This window comes from Oryctolagus cuniculus, chromosome 9 (assembly GCF_964237555.1).
Source record: "Oryctolagus cuniculus chromosome 9, mOryCun1.1, whole genome shotgun sequence".
In the NCBI taxonomy this organism is placed as follows: Eukaryota; Metazoa; Chordata; class Mammalia; order Lagomorpha; family Leporidae; genus Oryctolagus; species Oryctolagus cuniculus.
The window spans coordinates 87,371,280-87,394,329 of record NC_091440.1 but is presented as its reverse complement, the minus strand read 5'-3'; the positions used below and the strand labels follow the sequence as shown (position 1 = coordinate 87,394,329).

The window sequence follows — 23,050 nt, the reverse complement described above, 5'->3', positions numbered from 1 at the left end:
GCCCAAGCACCTGGGCCATCCTCCACTGCCTTCCTGGGCCACAGCAGAGAGCTGGCCTGGAAGAGGGGCAACCGGGACAGAATCCGGCGCCCCAACTGGGACTAGAACCCAGTGTGCCAGCGCCGCTAGGTGGAGGATTAGCCTATTGAGCTGCGGCGCCGGCCTATACCAATTCTTTGAGACCTACTATTCAAGTCTTCATTTACTTAACTCCATGAAGAAAAATTAAAAATCTAAAGCTACTACCACTTATCCAGAATAAGCTTTCAACATTATTAATAACTTTTGAAACTTTCCTTTAATTGCCTTGATTTCAGTATTAACCTTCATTCAAGTTCCAAAAAGCTTTTATACAAAAGGTCATCTGGGGTGATTTACGCTGTACTCTTGTTTCTGAACACTTCGTTGCTTAAAAAAGGACATTGCTTTAGGATTAAAATCCATGTTATCTCAGCTAGATATGAGGATCAATCATGTAACCATGTTTAAAATCAGGGAAACAATTTGGGAAGTTGACGCCTTCCTCCAGGTCTGATCACTGGCTTTTCAATTGCTGAGTAAACACAAGGCCCCATCCATGTTTTCAAACTCTTCTCTTTCAACCTTTTGCTCCAGGTGTTAAAAAATGTCCCACCACCATATTTTTTTTATCATACTCCCACCAATAAGATCATTTGAGATCATATCCCTAATATATATATAACTATTTATGAAGTACATGTAGTAAATTATGTACATTAAAAATATCAAAGAGAATAACAAAGATAAAATGACCACAATTTTTGGCATATGTATTACTCAAACTTTTGTTTTCACTAAAAATTATTAATACTTAAGAACAAAGAGAATGAGTACGCTTTCTTATAAACTCAGGATTTCGGCATTTAAAACAGTGAGCTGATAGTCTGGGTTTGTATTCTGCTGTTCGGAAATATGGTTATAATGGCCATCTTCAAAGATACACAGGTCTAACTGAGGAAGAGTCTCAAGACTGCATTTCCTTTCTAAATATTAAATTTTCAATCCTATCTTTCAAATTTGTTTTAATTCATTTGGTGAGTGCCAGGTTTGCAAGCAGCACAGCACAATAATGCACAGAGGATCTGAAACCATCTCACTGTGGTGTGATCATATTCCCTGGTGTTCACGTGTTAGAAACTTAATCCTCAAAGCAACAGTTAAGAGATGGGGCCGTATGGGGTTGTTTCAGTCACAAGGACTCTGCCCTCATTGAGTGTACCAATGTCATAGTCATGGGAGTGGATCTGTTGTAAAGCGAGTTCAGCCTCCTTTGTGCCTGCCTCTCTCCTAGATGACGACACAGGAGGAAGGCCCTTACCAGAGACGGCCTCTCAGTCTTGCAGCATCCAAAATCATGAGCAGAATAAATTTCAGTTCATTCTAAAGTACCCATTCTGTGGTATTCTGTTATACCAGCATAAAAGAGACTGAGATGCTGACATTAGAAAATAACTAGCTCACTTTGTTCATCAGTTCCTCACCATAAGATGGGGTAAAGGTGTTAACTGTCAACCCTTGGCTATCAGAGAACTTGGAAGTGTCAAACAACATGTCACACATGGATAGTGTATGGGCACCAGTATCATCCACATACCAAGAATCATAAAACCTAACCTACCATTTACATAACAATAAATGTCAATATTTCTAATACTTTCTTCTCATACCAAATTGATCATACTTTTTGCCTCATTTGGAGACTGCTAGTTGTAACCATCATGGTAACAGTATTACCTATAAAAATGTTGAAAACGGGCCTCTTTTGTAGAAGCACAACTTCTTCCACTGTCCCCCAGGCTGGATCTGCATGATGGTGCTTGTCCTAAGAACATCCCCTCCTAAGGGAATCCCTTGCTGTCCTCTTTGCCACCAGCTCTGACTTGGGTGGCCAGGCTTTAGATCCCTCTATTGCCAGACTCCCCACCACCAACTCATTCCAGCCGAGTGCGCCAGAAGTGAGTACCTAATCCACAACTAGTCCTCTCCTACCCTAACGGACCGTCTATTTCTCACCCTGCATCCACATCCACTGCCCCATTCCTCCTTGTGAGAAATGACTCCCCTTCATACAAAGTGTCAGATGGAGGACATATGGCCTTCCACAGACCCTGTGACAGGACTAGACATGCTCCAATCTAGCCAGAGTAGCTGACCTCTGACAATGTAAGCCTCAAGTAAGTGTTGGCCTTCAAGTGGGTAAAACTGGATGACAATGCAACCAGTGCAAACGAAAGCAGATTAAAAAAGACATTTGCTAATTACTTTCACAACCCACAAATGGAAAAACAGCTACTAGCAATTCAGGTTAAACAGCCTTTTTTAACACGGTCTGTGAATGCAATTCTAAGTTTATATAAGGATCCTGAGAGCAAAGCACATTTCATGGAAGCCTCCCTCACAAGTGACTGAATGAATCCAATCTACTTCTATGACTACCTATATTAGAGAATTAATACAGAACCACACAATAAAAAGTATTCAAAAACATGTACAGACTGCATAAAAAGTGGACAAGGGACACTAACAGCTTACACGGCTCTCTCTTATCAATTCTGCCAAGTAGGTTGTCACCAGCTACAAAACTAAAGGGAAAAAGGTACTCTGATTTATCAGGTCAAAGCCATTTGTTAACCAAGAATTGAGCTGGCTATGTAAACAGTGGCATATAAATGAGGTTTGTTTGTTGTTGTTTTTCTAAATGGAAAAATAATGCTTCCAAAAGGTTCCTTTGTCTATCCAAAGGTCCCTAAGCCACACTGGCATTTCTCTTCTTCAATAACATCAGAAATATTGAAGTATCCATAGGAGGAAAATGAATAGGAAATCCTTACTTAATGTAGGAATTATCACTCATTAAGAGCAACCTGCCAGGCTGGGCATTTGGCCTAGCAGGGAAGACAGCAGCATACCACATCAGAGCACCTGGGTTAAATACCCAGCTTTGGTTTCTGACTCCAGCTTCCTGCTAAAGTGCATGTGCCCTGGGAGGCAGCAAGTAATGACTCAAATAACCGTGATTCTGTCACCAACGTAGGAGACCTGGATTAAGTCCCTGGATCCTGATTTAGACCCTGGCCTCACCCTAGCTGTTGTGGGCATTTGAGAAATGAACCAACAAATGAAGGATCCTTCTCTGTACCTGTTCCTCTCTGCCTCTCAAAAAAAAAAAAAATCTAAAGAATAAGCTGTCATAAATGCTATTATTCGTGACAATATTCTTCCAAAATAAAAGTGGTTCAAAACAGATATCATTCAGAACTAAAAATTCTCAAGTTCTTCCAATGTTTTAATAATGTATAATTACCAGAATTACTTCCACAAGGACTGGGACTTCTTTTCTTTTCTTTTTTTAAAAGATCTATTTATTTATATTAAAGGCAGAGTTACAGAGAGGGAAGGAGAAACAGAGAATCTTCCATCCACTGGTTTATTCCCCAAATGTTCGCAACAGGCAGGGCTGTGCCAGACCAACGCCAGGAACCAGGAGCTTTATCTGGGTCTCCCTCATGAATGCAGGGGTCCAAGGACTTGGGCCTCTTCCACAGCTTTCCCAGGCACACTAGCAGGGAGCTGGATTAGAAGTGGAACAGCTGGGACTTAAACTGGCACTCATATGGGATGCCGTTGTCGCAGGCAGTGGCTTAACCTGCTATACTGTAACACAGGCCCTGGTACTTATTTTTTCTGTATTTGCACTTTTATATCTACATGGAGGCATTTATATGGTGACATTTACATATGTAATACTTCCAGCTAAATAACTAATAATTAATTTGATAATTCTCAAAGAATCTGAGCTGGGCTACCCAGGAAATTTTGATTGTGAGAAATTTTAGATACAAAATAGGAAGTATGAGGCTGACAAATCAGAAAGTGCTCTGTGCCTCACATCACAGCCACTCTGCCTTCCACCCAGTAAAGACCATTTCTAAATGCCTAATTAAGTCCCCTGGCATCTCACACTACTGATGCAAACGAGCAACTTTTTTTTTTAAGGTCTTCCTTCCACTGGTTCACCCCCAAAATGGCCGCCACGGCTGGCGCAGTGCAGATCCGTAGCCAGGAGCCAGGTGCTTCTTCCTGGTCTCCCATGCGGGCACATGAGCCCAAGCTCTTGGGCCATCCTCCATTGCCCTCCTGGGCCACAGCAGAGAGCTGGACTGGAAGAGGTGCAGCTGGGACTGGAACCTGGTGCTCATATGGGATGCCGGCACCGCAGGCCGAGGATCAGCCATGTGAGCCATGGCGCCGACCCCACGAGCAATGGTTATGACAGGTATTCATCATTCTTCAAACTGCTTCCACTGTGACTCTTGAGAGCTAAGGCATCAATGGATACTTACGTTGACTAATCCAAAATAGTGCTCGTTGACGGGGAACTGTTCTGGGCCAATCTCTTTCTCTAATGCCGAGGCATTGGCGCCCTGAAAAATGGAAATCACAGCTTAGCATTTAGAGTTCTTTGATGACACGGTCACAACCACACAGGCATCTCAGTGGCATCCTATAAAAGACCACTGCACACTCCTGCAGGGCGCTGAGGAAAACCAAAGATAATACTGAAGGTGACAGCTTTCAAGCACAAACCTAAAAACCGGCTTACAGAACTTTCTCATGAAACCAAAGCCAGGATCAAGGCATCACATTCGCTATGGGTTCTCAGTTTTCTAGGAGTGACTCAAAGCCCCAGCTGAAGCTCGAGCTCTGAGTGCGATCTGAGACTCTGACCATGCACGTTGCTCCGGCCTGGACGATGCTGGGATGTATACCTCAGAGCGCCTCACACACAACCAAAGGCTGCGGAGCATTTACGCCAGCTGCACTTCTGTGAGCAAACTGTGGCAGTACTGGACGACAGGAACTACACTGGCACACAGAAACATGTGGCTAAGTCTCAAAAGCATACAGAAAATGAACCAACAAAAAAACAGACCAATGCAAAACACTATCATACAAACATAAAAACTAGCACATGGAAAGTGGACCAGGGCCGGCGCCGCGGCTCACTAGGCTAATCTTCCGCCTAGCGGCGCCGGCACACCAGGTTCTAGTCCCGGTCGGGGCGCCGGATTCTGTCCTGGTTGCCCCTCTTCCAGGCCAGCCCTCTGCTGTGGCCAGGGAGTGCAGTGGAGGATGGCCCAGGTGCTTGGGCCCTGCACCCCATGGGAGACCAGGAGAAGCACCTGGCTCCTGGCTCCTGCTATCGGATCAGCGTGGTGCGCCGGCCGCGGCGGCCATTGGAGGGTGAACCAACGGCAAAGGAAGACCTTTCTGTCTGTCTCTCTCTCTCACTGTCCACTCTGCCTGTCAAAAAAAAAAAAAAAAGAAAGAAAGTGGACCAGAAGGATGGATATTAAACATGTACAAGTGGTTGCTGCCACAGAATTAGGGACAAGAAGGAAAAAACACAGAGTGTGTCCTAGTCTCAGGAATCCAAGCAATTCAATTCTGTGCACAGGAGGTTCCTAAAAACCAAGTCGAAGCCACCAGGGAGGCAGAGGCCCTGAGCACATACGAGGCTGCCCACACGCACACAATACCTCCACATGGCTTCTGAAACACAGCAGTCTGAATGCAAACTGAAAGCAATTCTGACACTGTGATAACTTCAGATTATGTTTACTTTGAAAATTCCCAAGAAAATATTCTACCAGGTAAATATAACTGATAGGATAGTCCTCAAAAAACAACCCAATATCACTCTGAAGAGTTACACAGAAAACAACACGCCTCCCCAGCTACACTGGCATATTGCAGTGCTAAGAATGCCACACCGGCTGTTTCCTTACTGACCTCAATTCCTGGATCAGGAAAGCCCAGCACTTTTGTCAGACACTTCCTGCCAGGTCAGGGCTGACAATGAGCCAGTGCTGCCTAAGGCACCTACTGAGCTGAGGGGTCAAGTTCCATCATTCCAGGTTTCCCCTAATACCCTCCAGCGGGCCAGCACTTGTAGATATGTGATCCTGGCTTCATCTTTTTTTACTAAGAAATCCTTTTTAGGCTTTACATATAATCTTGATACAATCACTGTCCAATAGGTAAAATTTATTTCTAAATTTGGATAGCAACTAACATTTTATAATACCACTAAATTCACTCATTACAAGAAACTTCACAACTCACTGAACAAAACTGGTGGGAATGCTGAGCCCTACCGACCCCTACCAGCCCAAGTTCACTGTCACAAAATTTCCTCACACATTTTGAAAGTGATCAGTAAGCTAGGGGCCAGCGTGTGGCACAGTAGGTTAATCCTTCACCTGCAGCACCGGCATCCCATATGTGCACCAGTTCTAGTCCTGGCTGCTCCTCTTCCCATCCAGCTCTCTGCTGTGGCCTGGGAAAGCAGAAAATGGCCCAAGTCCTTGGGCCCCTGCACCCACGTAGGAGACCTGGAAGAAGCACCTGGCTTCAGATCGGCGCGGCTCTGGCCGTTGCAGTCACTTGCAGAGTGAACCAACGGACAGAAGACCTCTCTCTCTGTCTCTCCCTCTCACTGTCTGTAATTCTACCTCTTAAGTAAATAAATAAAATCTTAAAAAAGAAAAAAGAAAGAAAGTGATCAGTAAGCCTAGATTTTTACCACCTGCTGTAAAACAGCAACCTGATATCTGTTTATTCAGGTAAATACAACCCCTTGTCCATTAAAAGAAAAAAAAAATGTGCTGTCATCTGCAACCAACCTCAAACCCCTATCTATGTAGAACAAACACCAGCACACACAACTCTTAAAAGCATTCACGCCTTATGACCAATCGCACACCACACACCCCATATTCTAACCACCCAACGCATGTCCCATTGACTCCACACTTACTCTCACACCTGCTTAGAGAATCCTCTCTCCAACCACTCTGACTCACCACATTTTTGACTACGGGTTAAATAGCAGCCTCTCTAAGCCTCAGTTTAGTTTCCCAATAGTGAAAGGAAACTGTCAGTAACTACTTTACAGGGTGACTACAGATGAAGAGAATTTTCACTTTTCTCAGGCAGCTGGTGATGTCTGACACATAAGCAGGTGTCCCATAGATCTCGGTCCTCTTCTCCTCTTCCCCTTAATCACAAAGAAAATCTACTCTTATTAGCCAGTTATGGTTATAAATCTGATCAACTCCATGCAAAAGATAAAAATGACAGGAAGAGGAAACAAAAATTGGAGAAATAAGCAAACAGACATTAGACAAAAACCAGACTCTCTCCTCAGTTTGGCAGACACAAGCCATTAGAGGGCCGGCTCCACAGTCATCACTATGCTCCCAGAAGCCTACCAACACTGTAAGCCATGGCCCAAGGCGGAGGGGCAGGGAGAGTCAGCCAAGAGTGACAGTGCAGAGAGAGGCAGATCATTGGAGATTATCATTTAACCTCTCTAAATTTAAGAATCTTAATTTACAAAGTAAGAGTCAAAATCCTCTGTGATTTTCTGGGACCAGCACTGTGGTGCAGTGGGTTGAGTCACAGCCTGCGATGCCAGCATCTCACTGGAGTGCAATTTCGAGTCCCAGCAGCTCCGCTTCCTATCCACCTCCTTGCTAATGCACCTAGAAAAGCAGTGGAAGATGGTGCAGGTGCTTGGGCCCCTGCCATCCATGTAGGAAACCTGAATGGAGTTCCAAGCTTCTGGCTTTGGGCTGGCCCAGTCCCAGTCATTGTGGCCGTTTGGGGAGTGAACCAGTGGTTGGGAGATTGACTGATCTCACCATCATCATCATCACCACCACCACCACCATCTCAACTTTGTCTTTCAAATATCAAAAGAAAAAAAAAAAAGAATTCCAAGTTTACCTGTTGGGTTTCCTTTCTCTCTTGTTTTTTTAAGATTTATTTATTCGAAAGGCAAAATAACAGTTAAAGAGGGACAGATGGAGACAGATCTTCCATCTTCTGGTTCACTCCCCAAATGGCCACAACAAGGCCAAAGCCATGAGCCAAGAACTTTATCCCTGTCTCCCACACAGGTGGCAAGGACCAAGTATTTCCAATCCAGGGAGCTGGATTGGAAGCGAAGCAACCAGGACACAAACTAAGCACTCTGATACAGGATGTGGCACTGCAAGCAGTAGCTTAACCAGCTGCACCACAATGCTGGCCCCTCTGCTGAGTTTTCAAGTAAACTCTTACATGAATCAAGATTTTCACAGTTAAAACTACTTGTGAAATTTTAAAATTAGATAATTTCTGAAGTCACTTCTAACTTAACATTCCTCATTTCCAATTACATCTAACAATGCTTCTACCCCAGGGAACTCACAGCCAACCGAAAGATGCCAAGCCACACAACTCAACAGCTTGAGGATGATGTGGGAAGTATGAAGAGAGAGCACTCAGCTAACTGCCTCTGGACTATGGTACAGCAAATGCTACCTCACTGCACTGTGCAGCAGACTGCAAATGCAGGAGGAGCCTTCCAACGGCATTAAGATCTTCTCTGCCGACAATCAGAATTATCTCTAACCAAACACTAACTGAGAAGGCAAAGGAGTGCACCTAAGCAATCTGTCTCTGATGTGTGGTTCTTAAAAGCATTTTCAAGGTGCCCACATTATGGAGCAGCAGGATAAGAGACCTCCTGAGATGTTGGCATCCCATATGAGTGCTGGTTCAAGTCCCAGATGCTCCACCACTTCCTATCCAGATCCCTGCTATGGCCTGGGAAAGCAGCAGAAGATGGTCCAAATGCTTGGGTCCCTGCACCCATGTGCGAGACCTGGAAGGAGTTTCAGGCTCCTGGCTTCACCCTGGCCATTATGGCCATTTGGGGAGTGAACTAGCAGATGGAAGACATTATCTCTCTTTCTCTAACTCTGCCTTTCAAATAAATAATAAATTTTTTAAAAAGTGTTTCCACACTAAATTTCAATTTAACTGATGAAAACTGCCAAGTCAAACTTTTGCTACACTGTCACTCCCTCTCTTCGTGGAGGAACGACACAGGACCCTGCGCTGTTCTTTTGTCTGCTCGGCCCTCCCCGGGTTTGCTGCTGGTTCTTCCCGGGTTGGCTACCATCCCTTCCACCTCCGTGGAAGGGCGGTTCCCCCTGGCCACTTTCCCCACTTCCGCGGGGGAGCGGCACACCGCCGGCCGGCTCTCTCGGGGGCTGCACAGGTGTTCCTTCAGATAGATGTTCCTCTTAGATGTTCCTGGTGCATGTTGTCTCTCTCCTCCTTTATAGTCCTCTTCCACCAATCCCAACTCTGCTACCCACATGCCGAGTACGCTGCTCTCCTCCAATCAGGAGCAGGTCCTACAGTTTATTGGTTGAACTGGAGGCAGCTGTGTAGAAGCTGTTTCTCCCTTCTCAGCGCCATATTGTGGGAGAGCAGATGCATAGAATAAGTCTTAATCCGAGTAACTTAGTCTAGGTCCGAGTTGCTCCCCACACTACACTGCTACAGAAGTTTTCAAACTGAGACATTCCTTGAGGATTTGCTTTAGACTGACAAATTCTGTCATGTCAAATAATGACCATCAAGCACACGAATATTTAAATTGCACCTAGAACAAGTAAACATTCATTAATAATGGCTTTGAACAGTTTTCCATTCTCCCCCTTAAAAATGATCCTCCCCAACCTAACACAGCTTATGAAATCAGTAATTCTTAACTGAAATAAAGTGAGGGAGTTGGGGGTGTGTGAAATTAAGAATTTATGCTGGAAAAATTTATAGCTGCAGCTACTGGCGCCCTCTTATTCAGTATGGGTGTATGACACCTGCAGGTGGAAGAAGGCATATATCTGAGGATGCTTTACCCATTTTTGGAACTTTGGCAAAAGATTAATTTTAGGCTTAGTACCTATTACTGCAGAATTCATCCTGAAGAAGCAGTTAAGATGCTCACAACCCCCCTGATGAAAGCAATCAAAAGGCAGACAAAATTTAAACTGGGGGGAAAAATTTACTGAGCAGTAGGAAAATAAACAATCTGCAAAAGGCTACAATACCGCAACGTGGGAACCACCAGGGATGAACCCCAAGGCGGGTTCCACACAGAGGGTATCTCCCAAACTTCACGGCCTTCAGATTCTCTTCGGACAGCCAAACAGAAAGGGGTGCAAGAAATGGTGCTGCGATGCTGGGGGTACCTCCACAGGGTCCAGAGCCCCACTGTACTCTGAGTGGGAGAGGGAACAACAACTCACCCTGGCTCAAAGGAAAAGCAATGAGACCTGCCTGGCCCGTCCTTGGCACAGAGCAGGCTGAAGGAAAAAGAAACAAGCCTCTTCTAAAAATTCATAACCACAAGCTGGTTCTCATCAAGTCTGTGACCCAACTGCACACAACCCATGTGATCTTAAAACTCAAAGCAGAGAAGTGAATTAAAGAGATCCCATGATGACACAGCCTTCTTCCACCCAAGAACAGGCAGAACTCTCAGGAAATACAATCCACTCGGAAGAAATTTTCTACAAATAAAATACCAAGAGATTTGAGTTTACAGTCAAAAATCACAAAAACAGGAAAAGAAAGCACCCTGAATAAGTCAGCAGAAAGAGCAGAACCAGACCCATAGAAATATTAAATATCAGAATTATCAGATATAAAGCATTTCATATGTGCCAAGATTGACTATAAAATTGACAAAAGTCTAAACAGGTTTTGGAATAGAACAAAACAGAACCTCTAAATACAAAAGCTGCATCAGCTGAAGCAAAAAGTCAATGAGTGTGCTTAGGAATTAAACAAGGTCAATACTGCTTAGCATTTTTTAGCCAATATGCCTGTCAATACAATGTTACTAATTGAAACCAATGAATGGTTCATTAAAAACAAGAAATATCTGATGGAAAAGATTTCAGGGGAGATTGGATCTATTACAGAATTGCTATAGAGATCACAGTGCACTACTAGCAGCACTGAACTTAACTCTGGTCCAGCCTATGACACTAAGCAGGGAATGACTTGAGATAAATGCTTCTCTCTCCAGGCCTATGTTTCCCAGGTGTAAAAGCTCTGTATCCATAATACCTCCCACACCAGTATTTCTATTAACACATGAATCTACCACCATTTGCAATCTTATTAAAATGTTAAAGATAAAATGCTGGACACTCTATTAAAGGTCAACATTAAGTCTGCAGTAAAAGTTAAGTTATAGAAGCAGGTGCCTCAGTAGTTAAGCAGCTGTTTGGGATGCTTGTGTCCCACATCATACTGCCTGGTTTCAAATCCCAACTCTGCTTCCTGCACCCGGGGAGGCAGCAGGTGATGGCTCAAATATCTGGTCCCCATCAGCCACATGGGAGACCCAGATTGAGTTGTCAGTTTCCACTGTGGGTATCTGGGGAGTAAACTAGCAGATAGATGGGTACATGCTCTGTCCTAACTAAATAAATTAGTAAAAAATTTTAAAAGAGGTTAGGATTATAACCAGGGTAGGGGACAAGGCCCACAGAATCATTTGGTCTGGCTCAGCCAAGGCAAACACAGGCAGATCTCAAAATTCAGTAAATCTATAACAGGCTAATTTTTTAAGAGATTTGTTTATTTGAATGGCACAGAGAGATGGAGAGACAGAGATAAAGAGATCGTACATTTGCTGGTTCATTCCCAGCAGTCAGGCCTGGGCCAGACAAAAGCCAGGGCCTGGCACTCCATCTCCTGCGTGGGAGGCAAAGACCCAAGCACTTGAGCCATCTTATACTGCTTTAAAACAGGTGCATTAGAAGAGAGCTGGATCAGAAGTGGGGACAACAGGGACTCAAACCAGTGCTCTTAAGGGATGCCACCATCAGAGGTGACAGCCTAACCTGCTGCACTACAACGCCAGCCCTGCAGGCTGATTTTTAAGTTGATAATTTTGTATGGCTCGTGAATAATGTTATAAATATCCAAATGGCCACTGGCAGAAAAAAAGATTTCCCACCACTGGTATATAGTATCACAGCCTCAGAAACAGTCATCTAATGCTAAGAATTTATAGGCCACTATGTGAATTCTTGAAAAAATGTAAGAACCTATTCTTTTCATACCAAAAAATCACCATCCAAGTGGGGGAATATTAAGTTGAAATTATTCTTAGTCTATCATTTTGAAAATATAAAAGTATATTTTGCTGGCAAACCAAACATACCATCTGCAAATATGAAGCAAGGAGAGAATCTAGGAGTTGGCTGCCCTCCAATTAATGACTTTTTTAGATAGTCAACCATGGCAAACACATGACTCACTAACCTTCATTCTGCCATTATGACAAAGATATGAGTTACACAAAAGTAAACTGATAACCAAGAATGTTCTTAAGAAAGCAATTAATTAATTTCAGAATTACCTTACATCCTTAACCTTGAAATCTCCTGGTTTGGCGTGGGCGTTTGGCCTATCAGCTAAATCACTGGCGAGGACGTGCATGTCCCCACATTGGAGTGCCTGGGTTTAATCTCCGGCTCCAGCTCTTGACTCCAGCTTCCTGCCAATGTACAACCTGGGGAGCCAGCAGGTGATGGCTCAAGTAATTGGGTTCCTGCAACCCACATACCCACATAGGAAATCTAGATTAAGATCTCCCCTTTGGCTTCAATATGACCAGCAGTGGTCACTGTAGGCATTTGTGGGCCGAATCAGCGTTTAGTAGCTCTTTTTCTATCTGTCTATCTGGGAAAGGAAAAGGAGAAATGGGGAGAGGGAGGAGAAAAAAAGTAGAACTGTATGCACTTTAGCAAGACATAAAATATGATGAAAACATAAAAGGCTGAGTATTTATCTAGAAAATGTACTTATGAGTACACTTCCTATTTTATACTAGATAATTATGGCAAACTTCCCACACAGCTTTCTTTTTGTTTAATACAAATGAGACTACCCAATACATCTTCCCCAGCTTCAAGTTTCAAACTGTATTCTGGAATCCAGCATTTCTCATTCCAAGTTGAATATTGACAAAGGTCAGATCAGGTCAGCACCACATAAAGGAGAATTGCCAAACTGAGCAGGAAAGGCTTCCCGGAGGTGAGAAGCAAGTGACCTTGGCACACTAAGTTCTGGAGGCACAGGAAACAGCCAACCTGTGAGAATATAGGAATGTAAACCCAAGAAAGTGAGTGTGAGCAGAAAGAGATGAATCCGAAATATAAAAGAAGGTGTGAGAAACAAGCCCATTTCTTTAAGTAAGAGTGAAAAATCAAAGAGAAGGCTTAACCCTCACACCTGCTTTAGAAAAAGCCATGTGCCCTAAAACTGTATCAAAGGCAACAAAAATATTTATGACAAAGCAAATCATACCCATACCATTAGCTGTGAGACATCATAAAAACAGTCTCAGAACAGCAGGCTTCAGGAAATACGGAGGTCAGGACCCCAACAACTACTTCCTACCTAGCCCAACGCCAGGAGTCACAGAACAGGACTTTCAGCAATGGATCACAACTGTTACTGTCTTCCTCAGTAAAACCAATGGGTGGGACATCTCCCAGCTAAGAGCAAACAATGGCTTGTGAAACTTTGTTCCAACATGCAGGTATATATGTGCTAGCTCACTTACTACTTCTCACTGTGGTTTGAAATAAAGTTATGATATACTAAAGTATAAAACAAAAAATTTCAAAATCATAACTGAACTTGGAAGTACACAGTGAATAAAAACTAGGCATTTACGCAGTGGTTAAGACTCTCACATCCTAATCGGAATACCTGGGTTCAAGAGGGTCCCAGCTGTGCTCTCAATTCCTGCTTCCTACTAATGTGCACCCTTGGGAGTCAGGTGATGGCTCAAGTAATTGGATTTCTGTCATTCATGTGGGAGACCTAGGTTGAATTCTCAGTTCCTGGTTTTCAGCCCTAGCTCAACCTCAGCCCTGTGGGTAACAGGGGAGTGAAACAGCAGATGGCAGCTTTTCTCTCTCTCTCTCGAGTAAGTTTTTAAAAATTATCTTTTCGGCCGGCGCCGCGGCTCACTAGGCTAATCCTCCGCCTAGCGGCGCCGGCACACCAGGTTCTAGTCCCGGTCGGGGCGCCGGATTCTGTCCTGGTTGCCCCTCTTCCAGGCCAGCCCTCTGCTGTGGCCAGGGAGTGCAGTGGAGGATGGCCCAGGTGCTTGGGCCCTGCACCCCATGGGAGACCAGGAAAAGCACCTGGCTCCTGGCTCCTGCCATCGGATCAGCGCGGTGCGCCAGCCGCAGCGCGCTGGCCGTGGCGGCCATTGGAGGGTGAACCAATGGCAAAGGAAGACCTTTCTCTCTGTCTCTCTCTCTCACTGTCCACTCTGCCTGTCAAAAAAAAAAAAAAAAAATTATCTTTTCATGACGGCATATAGGTAAAAAATCATTAAAACATAAATGTAAATATACAAAGAGAACATCAGAACTCCACTACAATACAGTATGTGTACTGCTGCGTGTCCGGACAGGAATAACATTTGGAGCTGGAGAATTTGGAAAATTTCACCTGAAAAACTAGAAGACCCAGGACTTGGCTTTTTCTTCAGGAGTACAACGAAAGCCCTAAAGTACAAACAGCTAAACATCAGTTAAACATCCCAACTGCTAGCTATGCAGCATACCAATAGCCTGCAAATGAGGAGGCTATATTCCACTTGCACATGAATAGTATATGAACTGCCTGGTTTCTTATCAAGATGAGAGAGACTAGATTTATGGTATCAACTGCAAATCTGAAACTCTACCACGCTAAGATAGTTAGCAGCAATACAGAATCACAATCAGAGTATGTCTTCAGGCCTACATCTCTCTCACCAGGGTCCGTTTCTATGAACAAGGTATAGATGAGGGGTGGAACAATGCCTGCACAGTAGGACTAAGCACACATTTTTGCCCCTTCTTCCTCCTTCAAACTACAGTGGCATCTAGGATGTCCTTCTTCAGAGGAACCCCTCAAAGAAACAGAAATTCCCAAAGTCCTAATTCAACTTCATAGACTGAAGAAGTATTGGGGGCTCTGCACTCTTCTGCAGTCACTCCAAGAATCTTGGTCTAGGCCTTCCATAGTAGCGGTTTAAATACTCCATCAATGTGCCCCCTAAAAAGTACCAAGGGGTCAGACATAAAAGGGACATTGTAGCATTGCAGCACATGGCAGAGAAAGTCACAAAAGCTGTTAGAATGAGAAAACAGGAGGCCGCAAAGCCACCTGTGCTAAAGTATGACATGGTCCCAATGAAACAAAATTGGACAGCGAGTAGGCACAGTGGCCAGCATGGCCAAGCAGAGTATCTTCCTATGTCTGAGAGAAAAGATACTGCACACCTCCAATTACCATGCTCTAACAATCACAAAGCCTCTGCTGCTAACACAGTCTTCTCAAAGGCAGAAAGAGAAACCATACAAACCTGTCTTCCAGTGGTGTGTTTATCCTGTATGTGTGCACATCCCACGTTCCCACGGCCCGCCATGCCTCACCCCAGAAATCTTCAATCCAATAGGGAAAACTCCTGCCAAGTCTTCATAATTTGCAAAAACAAAATCCTTCCCAGAAGAAATTAAAAATAGCTTTCTTTCTCTTTCAACTGTCACCACAGGAGCACACAGGGAACATGAAAATTTCTCACTGAATCAATTCGGAAAAAAAGACAATTCCATGATTCATCACAGGCCAGATGACTCCAAGTCCAAATTTACTCAAGACCTTCCCATACATATAATACTCTTCATCTAACAGTATTATGTATATATATATATATATACACACCATCTGAGAAACAAAAGCTAAGCAACAAGTTACATATCTGAATCACTATAATTCACTGACAAAATGGCCAAAATTTTAATCTCTAAAAAGTTCAAATATCCACATTCCTATCAGATGTGTTGAAAGGCACAGTTTTTAATTATCTGATTCAGTGTCTTCAATGAACAGCTGGGTTATGTAACTCATACCTAAATGTGTTAGAGACTATTACAGAGGTGAAAGGTTCAGATTCACCTTAAATTTTTTTCATTCATTCAATGAATAAAAATGTAAGAACACTGACTGGGCACTGATTGGGTGCCCTCAAGCAAAAACAAATGCTGATCTGTAATTCTGTGTCAGAAAAGAAAGGGATGTCTTCAGCCATACCACCCTGAACGCACCTGATCTCATCTGATCTCGGAAGCTAAGCAAGCTCAGGCCTGGTCAGTACTTAGATGGGAGAAAGCAAACAGAGTGACCGTGTGATCACCAAGAATTACTCCACCAAACCTTCACATTTGGCTATCACCAGCACCAAAAAGAAAACTCCTAAATATACTTAGCATAGTAACCTACTTAACAAATTGAGTATGCATGATGAAAGTTTACAAATTTTCATCTTCTATCAACACCAAAAAACTTTTAATCGATATACAAACTTTTAAAACCTAATTGTACCTGAATTCCTTTTACCGACTTTTTACCTAAGGCAAAACAAGGGCAAAATTTGTTTTTAAGAGCATAGCCTTCAACACAAAGATTTAATCTGCTCAACAAACTCTAAGAAGCCTTTCATTATTTCAAGATTTTTTTTTAAACCATATTCCTGATAGTTTCTGCACTGTATTTCACCACATAATGTTTCAGCTCTATGAAAAACAGAGATCCCTGGATTGCTACCTGGAACCTGAATCAGGCAACTGATCTGTGAGATGACTGATGTTCAATCATAAAAACCCATGATCAGGGGAAGATGCTGTGGCGTAGCGAGCTAAGCCTCTGCCTGTGGCACTGGCATCCCATATGGGCACTGGTTCCAGTCCTGGCTACTCCTCTTCCAATCCAGCTCTCTGCTATGGCCTGGGAAAGTGTAGCAGATGGCTCAAGTGTTTGGGCTCCTGTACCCACGTGGGAGACCCAGAAGAATCTCCTGGCTCCTGGCTTCGGATCGGCCCAGCTCTGGCCATTGCGACCATTTGGGGAATGAACCAGTGGATGGAAGACATTTACTTTGCCTCTCCTTTTCTCTAACTGTAACTCTACCTCTCAAATAAATAAAATCTTAAACAAACAAACAATGATCAACACTTTCCTACTTAGAAAAGATCACCACTTCTATTCTACCCAACTCTTACGTTATAGCATAATTAAATATTTTAATGTACTTTCTTCTCAGGAGTGAGAAGAAAATTACTATATAAATGCAAGGTATTATTAAGTTGAAGTGAAACTAAAACTGACAGGGTAAATTACTGACTTAGGAAACAGCAACAGAGTTTATACACTCTGGATTCCAGATGGAAACTCTAGTGCACCCTAATGAAAAAGTAAAATTATCATCAAACCTAAATACTTTTTTGTCAAATATTCAGAATATTACATATGCTTCAACTAAAAAAATGTACTAGCATTGTGAAAAACTGTCTCAGAAAGAGTTCTTAATTCTGATCACACAAAAAAGTTATTTATAGCTCTTTCTGTATCACTGATACATCAGAAATATTAAACCAGAGCAAAGCAAAAAGAACAAAAAATCATCACTGCCAGTTCTAGGTCTCAACTCCCTTGACCTATAAAAAGTGGTCCCAGCTATAAAGCTATCTAAGAACTGAAAACAACATTTAAGTAAGTTCTGCAGAAAGGCAATTGTTAGCAACTACAACTATCAAAATCCCAGAAATCGACAGTGGCCCTGTAAAGGGACTGTGAAGCATGTTGGGGAAACCCTGCAAGGGACTTCACCACACTGAGGTAGTTTCAGTCCCTTGGGGAAATAACAGCAACAACAACAAAGCATCCCTGTTTTTGACAAACAGGGAAACAGATGAAAACTGGCTGCTTTGGCACCAAGCATAGTCTCATCCAAAACAACAAGAGACAAGTGACATAATGGAAAATGGCAAAGGAGACAGTTCTGGGGACCAGTCGCTCCACCAATGCCATTAAGCAGAAAGCCCCACCAGAATCACCTGTTTAGCTACCCAGAACCTAAAAACCATTTAACACCCAGGTGATGGACTGATGAGGAAGGGCTAAGGGGCACAATATGTTCCAGATAGCCAGATTTGGGGTAGTGCATTTGGCTCAGCTTGGCAGGAGCCTGGGGAAAAAGCCTGGATGCATGCCTACTTCCTCCCCCTTGCACTATGGCAACTTCTTGGATTTCTTTTTCTATGGATCCAGCCAGTTAAGTAAATCTCTATTGGGTCACAATGGAACAGAACCCTCAGCGACCACAAGGAATAAAGACTTTGCAAAATTAGCTTGGAAAGTCACTACAGAGACGGGTAACTGTAACCCCCCAAAACAATCCCTGAGAAGAGGGAGAACAGGATTTCCAGAGTGACCACATAGCATCATTCATCCTGGCCAGCTCTTGGGAAACACAACCAAGAAACCAGGAGAAAGGTGGCCCAATTGCACGAAAAAGCACTTTGACACCAACTACCTCTGAGGAATCCCAGACATTGGAATTACTAGTCACTGGAACTACTAGGTCAGACATTGGAACTATTAGCCACTGGAACTACTAGGTCAGCAGTCTTGTCTATGTGTAAAGAACCACAGGAAATCTGGACAAGGAACTACAGGAACTCAGGCAAACACTGAGTGAACCCATCCAGAACAGCAGTGAAAAGGTAAGAGGCTCCCAGGATTTCTTGGGAGTGGGAAAGGGGAGTTATCACCTAGCAGCTACAGAGTTTCTTTTTGTGGGATAAAATCTTTACTTAATGCATACTAAACTGATCCTCTGTTAAAAAAAAAAAAAAAAGAAAGAAAAGAAACTATCAACTCCCAACTTGACTCTCACTGGGATTAAACATGACAATAGGTCTGATCTGATTTCATCATCATTAAAAAAAATCATCTATTATTTTTCACTTTATGTTTCTGTGTGGGAGCAAACTGTTGAAATCCTTACTTAATGTATACTAAGCTGATCTTCTGTATATTAAGATAATCGAAAATGAATCTTGATGTGAATGGAAGGGGAGAGGGAGTGGGAAAGGGGAGGGTTGTGGGTGGGAGGGACGGTATGGGGGGGAAGCCATAGTAATCCATTATTCGTACTTTGGAAACGTATATTCATTAAATAAAAGTTAAAAAAAAAAAAACATTTCAGAATTAAACACACAGTGCTGATGGCTGCACAAGATGGTGAATGTAATTAATACCACTGACTGAATCATATACTTAAAAATGAGTTTAATGGCAATTTTTAATGTGACATACATTTTACCATAATTTTTTTAAAAAGCCACAATCAAAGATATAACACCAGGTTCCCAAGACAGGAGCTGAACATGCTTAGTTCACTGCCAAGGCTGGTGTTCTGTAGAGCAAGTCACTTGCTAAAATCACAGATTTCCTGGGTAAGACCTACATCTGCAGAGCTCAGATGAGGCCAGGGGCAGCAACAGAATCACGAGCCAAGAAGACAAATTAATCCTTGAAGGCAACATCATTCAAATGACACTGCTTGGCTCTGTAAGCCATTACAGCATAAGACAACGGGAAACTATGGAAGGCATGTGGGTCTCAGTAAGGAGATCAGCTCACAGGTTAAGAAATGATCACTGTCCAGCAGCAGTTACAGGAATTGAGCAATATCCTAGATTTATGTGTGGCATATGCAAACTACAGTAAAATTCATTTTTTAACATAAACACAGACTTACACATTATAAACATGCCTGGAACACAAACTTCAGACAATAGGGAGAGACACCTCAGCTGTCATGGGACAAGGGAGGGCTAAGCAGGAGCAGAAGTGACACAAAGAGCACAGGTAGGCAGGGAGTGGAAAGCAGGAGCCAGGAGTCTGTCTTCAGGTCACCGCATCACAAGCCTTCCCCTTGCTAATTAATTAGCAGGGGGAAGGCCCTTTGGCAGTCTTAGCTTCCCCACTTCCTCAGCCTCCTTCATAGGGTCACTGGTGAAAACCCCAGAGTGAGGGTTCTCTGAAACTTAAAGCACTCTGTAAAGGTCCTGCTGGGAACATTAGTCATTTACATATTTTCTAAGTGACCACTTTACCAAACTGAACACCACAATGGAAAATTCCAGAAGAAAGTATTGTGTTCAAGTGCACTATGTTTTGAAAGGCACTGTGTAGGCAGAAGGGAAAGATACCAATCTCTAACCTATGCAGAGTCTGCAGTCAGCTCCTTGGGGCTGAGCAAGCACCAGATTTCTGGTGTATGCTTTGCATAAAACTTGATTTTGTAACTACTGCAAACCCACCATTTGAAATTAAGTCCAACTGTAGAGAGGTTAGGAAGTTTACAAATCAAAACACTGTCACCTCCACCTCTCCCAAGGTTCCCTTCCCTGGAGTCGACTCCTGACAGTTTGGGTTTTTAATGGTGATTATTGTAACTTTTAAGTAATTGATCCATGCCTCAGTCAACTCTAAATTCCCAGAGTTTGCAAGATGACAAACTGGCACACACACCACCTCCAAACAATCCCTCCCTAGGCACCTCCTCATTTTTACTGGGAGTACAGAACTCTGTGCTGCTGTGGGGCTTCCAGTGGTTCCGATTTTCAACTCAACCTCCCACTCTGCAGCACTTACAATGTCCCTGCCCCAAAACCAAAGAAGGTGTGCACACTCCGTTGCCATCCACCCTCTTCCTCCACACTGCCCCCATACTCCTTTCTGTGCCCAAGGACTACAACACTTGTACTTCCTTCTGCAACCTTATCAGAATCCCCCACACTTTATCTGTAAGTGCATTTTCAGAAGGATTAGCAAGAAAGAGGATCCTGCAAGGGCAGCTAAAGCCTGTGGAGCAGCTTCACTTGTGCAGAGCACACTATTTCAGATTTAGGAACATTTTAGTGATACGTGTTAAAAATTGTATAAGTAACTATCAAAAAATAAAGAAAATACCATCAATTCAACAAAATGTGATGTAGAAAAGCAAAAGAGAAAGAAAGAAAACAAAAACAAAGGAGCAGAAATACAGCCCTCTCCAGGAAGCAGCTTCCAGGTGCTGTGCTCTTGGTTGTCCTGAAACGCTGGCAACCCCTGCTTAGCTGGTCCCATTTATGAAGGAAGATGGACCAGGCTGGGTCTTTCTGCTGCAGTTTAGAGCCCCGCCTGCCAGCAACCGTCCAGGAGCAGATGTCTCTGGGCCAGCTAGTCCAAAAGACCTTTCATACATAAGCATGATTGGCCACTGTCTTCCCTGGCCAGAACTTCTACTTGCTGCTCTCTCTCCAATCCTACCTCTGCTTTTCAATCCTCTAAGAATTCCTCAAAAACATCTGGTCCATTAACGGTATATGTATTCTCTTGCTCAACTACACTTGAAATAAGCAGCACAAGCACCACCTTCAGCACACTCACTGGACATGGCTTTCTGCTGGTTCCACAGAAATTTTACAAGTGGGTGTGAGCATGCTTAGACTGGCCTCGTGTTCTGTTAGAGCATATTTCTTTGTAAAGGAAGGGTTTTTAACAAGCAAAATACTACTGCAAAGCAGTCTATGCTTCCCAGAACATAAGGACAAGTTAGATAAAAAGCTGTGCTAACAAACATATACAGAAAAGGCAGGCATACATAAAGCTCAATCCATCCCCTTGGAAACTCTGAGGCTGGTTTTATTCACACTACTGATTCAAGGAGTCACCTACAACATTTTCCAAAATATTACATATAGAAATGTAAAAGAACATCTACATCAACTATCTATTTTTTTTTAAAGATTTATTTATTTACTTGAAAGTCAGAGTTACACAGAGAAAGAAGGAGAGGCAGAGAGAGAAAGAGAGAGAGAGAGAGAGAGAGAGAGAGAGAGAGAGACACCAGTCTTCCGTCTGCTGGTTCACTCCCCAGATGGCTGCAATGGCTGGAGCTGTGCCAATCTGAAGCCAGGAGCCAGGAGCTTCTTCTGGGTCTCCCACGCAGGTGCAAGGGCCCAAGGACTTGGGCCATCTTCGACTGCTTTCCCAGGCCATAGCAGAGAGCTGGATGGGAAGTGGAGCAGCCAGGACTCGAACCATCACCCATATGGGATGCCGGCATGGCAGGCGGCGGCTTTACCTACTAAGCCACAGTGCTGGCCCCCTCAATTATTTATTTCAACAACTTTTTCAAACTGTTCTAATTTATAAATGGAGATCTTACTAGTTTCACATTATGATTGTGCTGTGCCTTTATCCTATACATGAAAGGAAGCAAAAGCTCTCTACATCCCTCTCTTACTAACAGCCTACAGCATAGACTTTAGAGAGAGGCAACTCGTGTAGAGTGCTCTGACCAAAAGCAGTTCAGTTTCTAAAATCTCTATCACTTCTGGCTTGCCATCTGTGTGCATCATGTTGTATTTTGCAGTTAGAGGGACAAAACAAAGAGTTCACTAGAGGTCAAGGAGAGAAAACACTTATCAACACACCCACATATACTGTGGCTGTTCTTCCAAATCCCTCAGAGAAGAGGGAGTTACTTTCTATTCAAGTCCCCTAAGGTTCTCTCATTAAAACAAAATTACCTTCTCAATTATTTCATTTTGAACAACAAAGTGTGTCCAAGGAAGTCTCCAGGGCCTGACACAACCTCAAACGCACAGAAAAGTCACAGGCTAGCACACACTTCTTAATCATGGAACAAACCTTGTAAAAACACTTTCATAGAGGAGACTGGGTCAGTAAAGGATGATATATTGAGTGGAGATAACAGCAAACAAAAAACAACTAGCAATATTATATAAATAAAAATGTTATCCCAGACCATAGCAGCGAGTGATATAATCAGAAATGAATTTAAAAGGGCTGTACACAGGTATACATTTAAACGAAAGTAAAAATGGTATGCCCTGATAAACAAAACACTGATAATCAAGACATTTAAGAATGGTCTGAATAAAATTTTATCAGAAAATTAATGAAAACATTTAAATTTTATTTTACATTTGATCTCAAATCTCTGTAACAAAACTTTATAAATTAAATAAGTAACTCTTTACAAAGGGCATCATTTAAATCATTAAAAGTTAATGGAAATGGAATGAAAAGATGGGTTTATTTTGGTGCAAAATTTTTTTGAAATCCATGCATGTGCATGGTATTCAAAGAGTTCATGGAATATGCATATTATTAAAAAATTATAGATTTCAAAAAAATGTTGCGCCAACACAAACATCTTTTAATTGCATTTTTCCACATTTTGAAG

General features: G+C 42.9%; 1 protein-coding gene across 3 annotated transcripts in view; it reads right to left on the bottom strand.

Moving 5' to 3' along the window:
* USP12 (ubiquitin specific peptidase 12) overlaps positions 1–23,050 on the bottom strand; it is a 184,555-nt gene that overhangs the window by 126,575 nt on the left and 34,930 nt on the right. For 2 of the 3 annotated variants that reach the window (XM_070049076.1, XM_051834124.2), the window contains exon 2: positions 4,365–4,445. In XM_070049076.1, the coding sequence (XP_069905177.1) occupies positions 4,365–4,445 (81 nt within the window). Of the gene's footprint in view, positions 1–4,364; positions 4,446–6,284; positions 6,315–23,050 lie in introns of those variants that run through there. The other variant, XM_051834125.2, reaches the window with a different exon arrangement.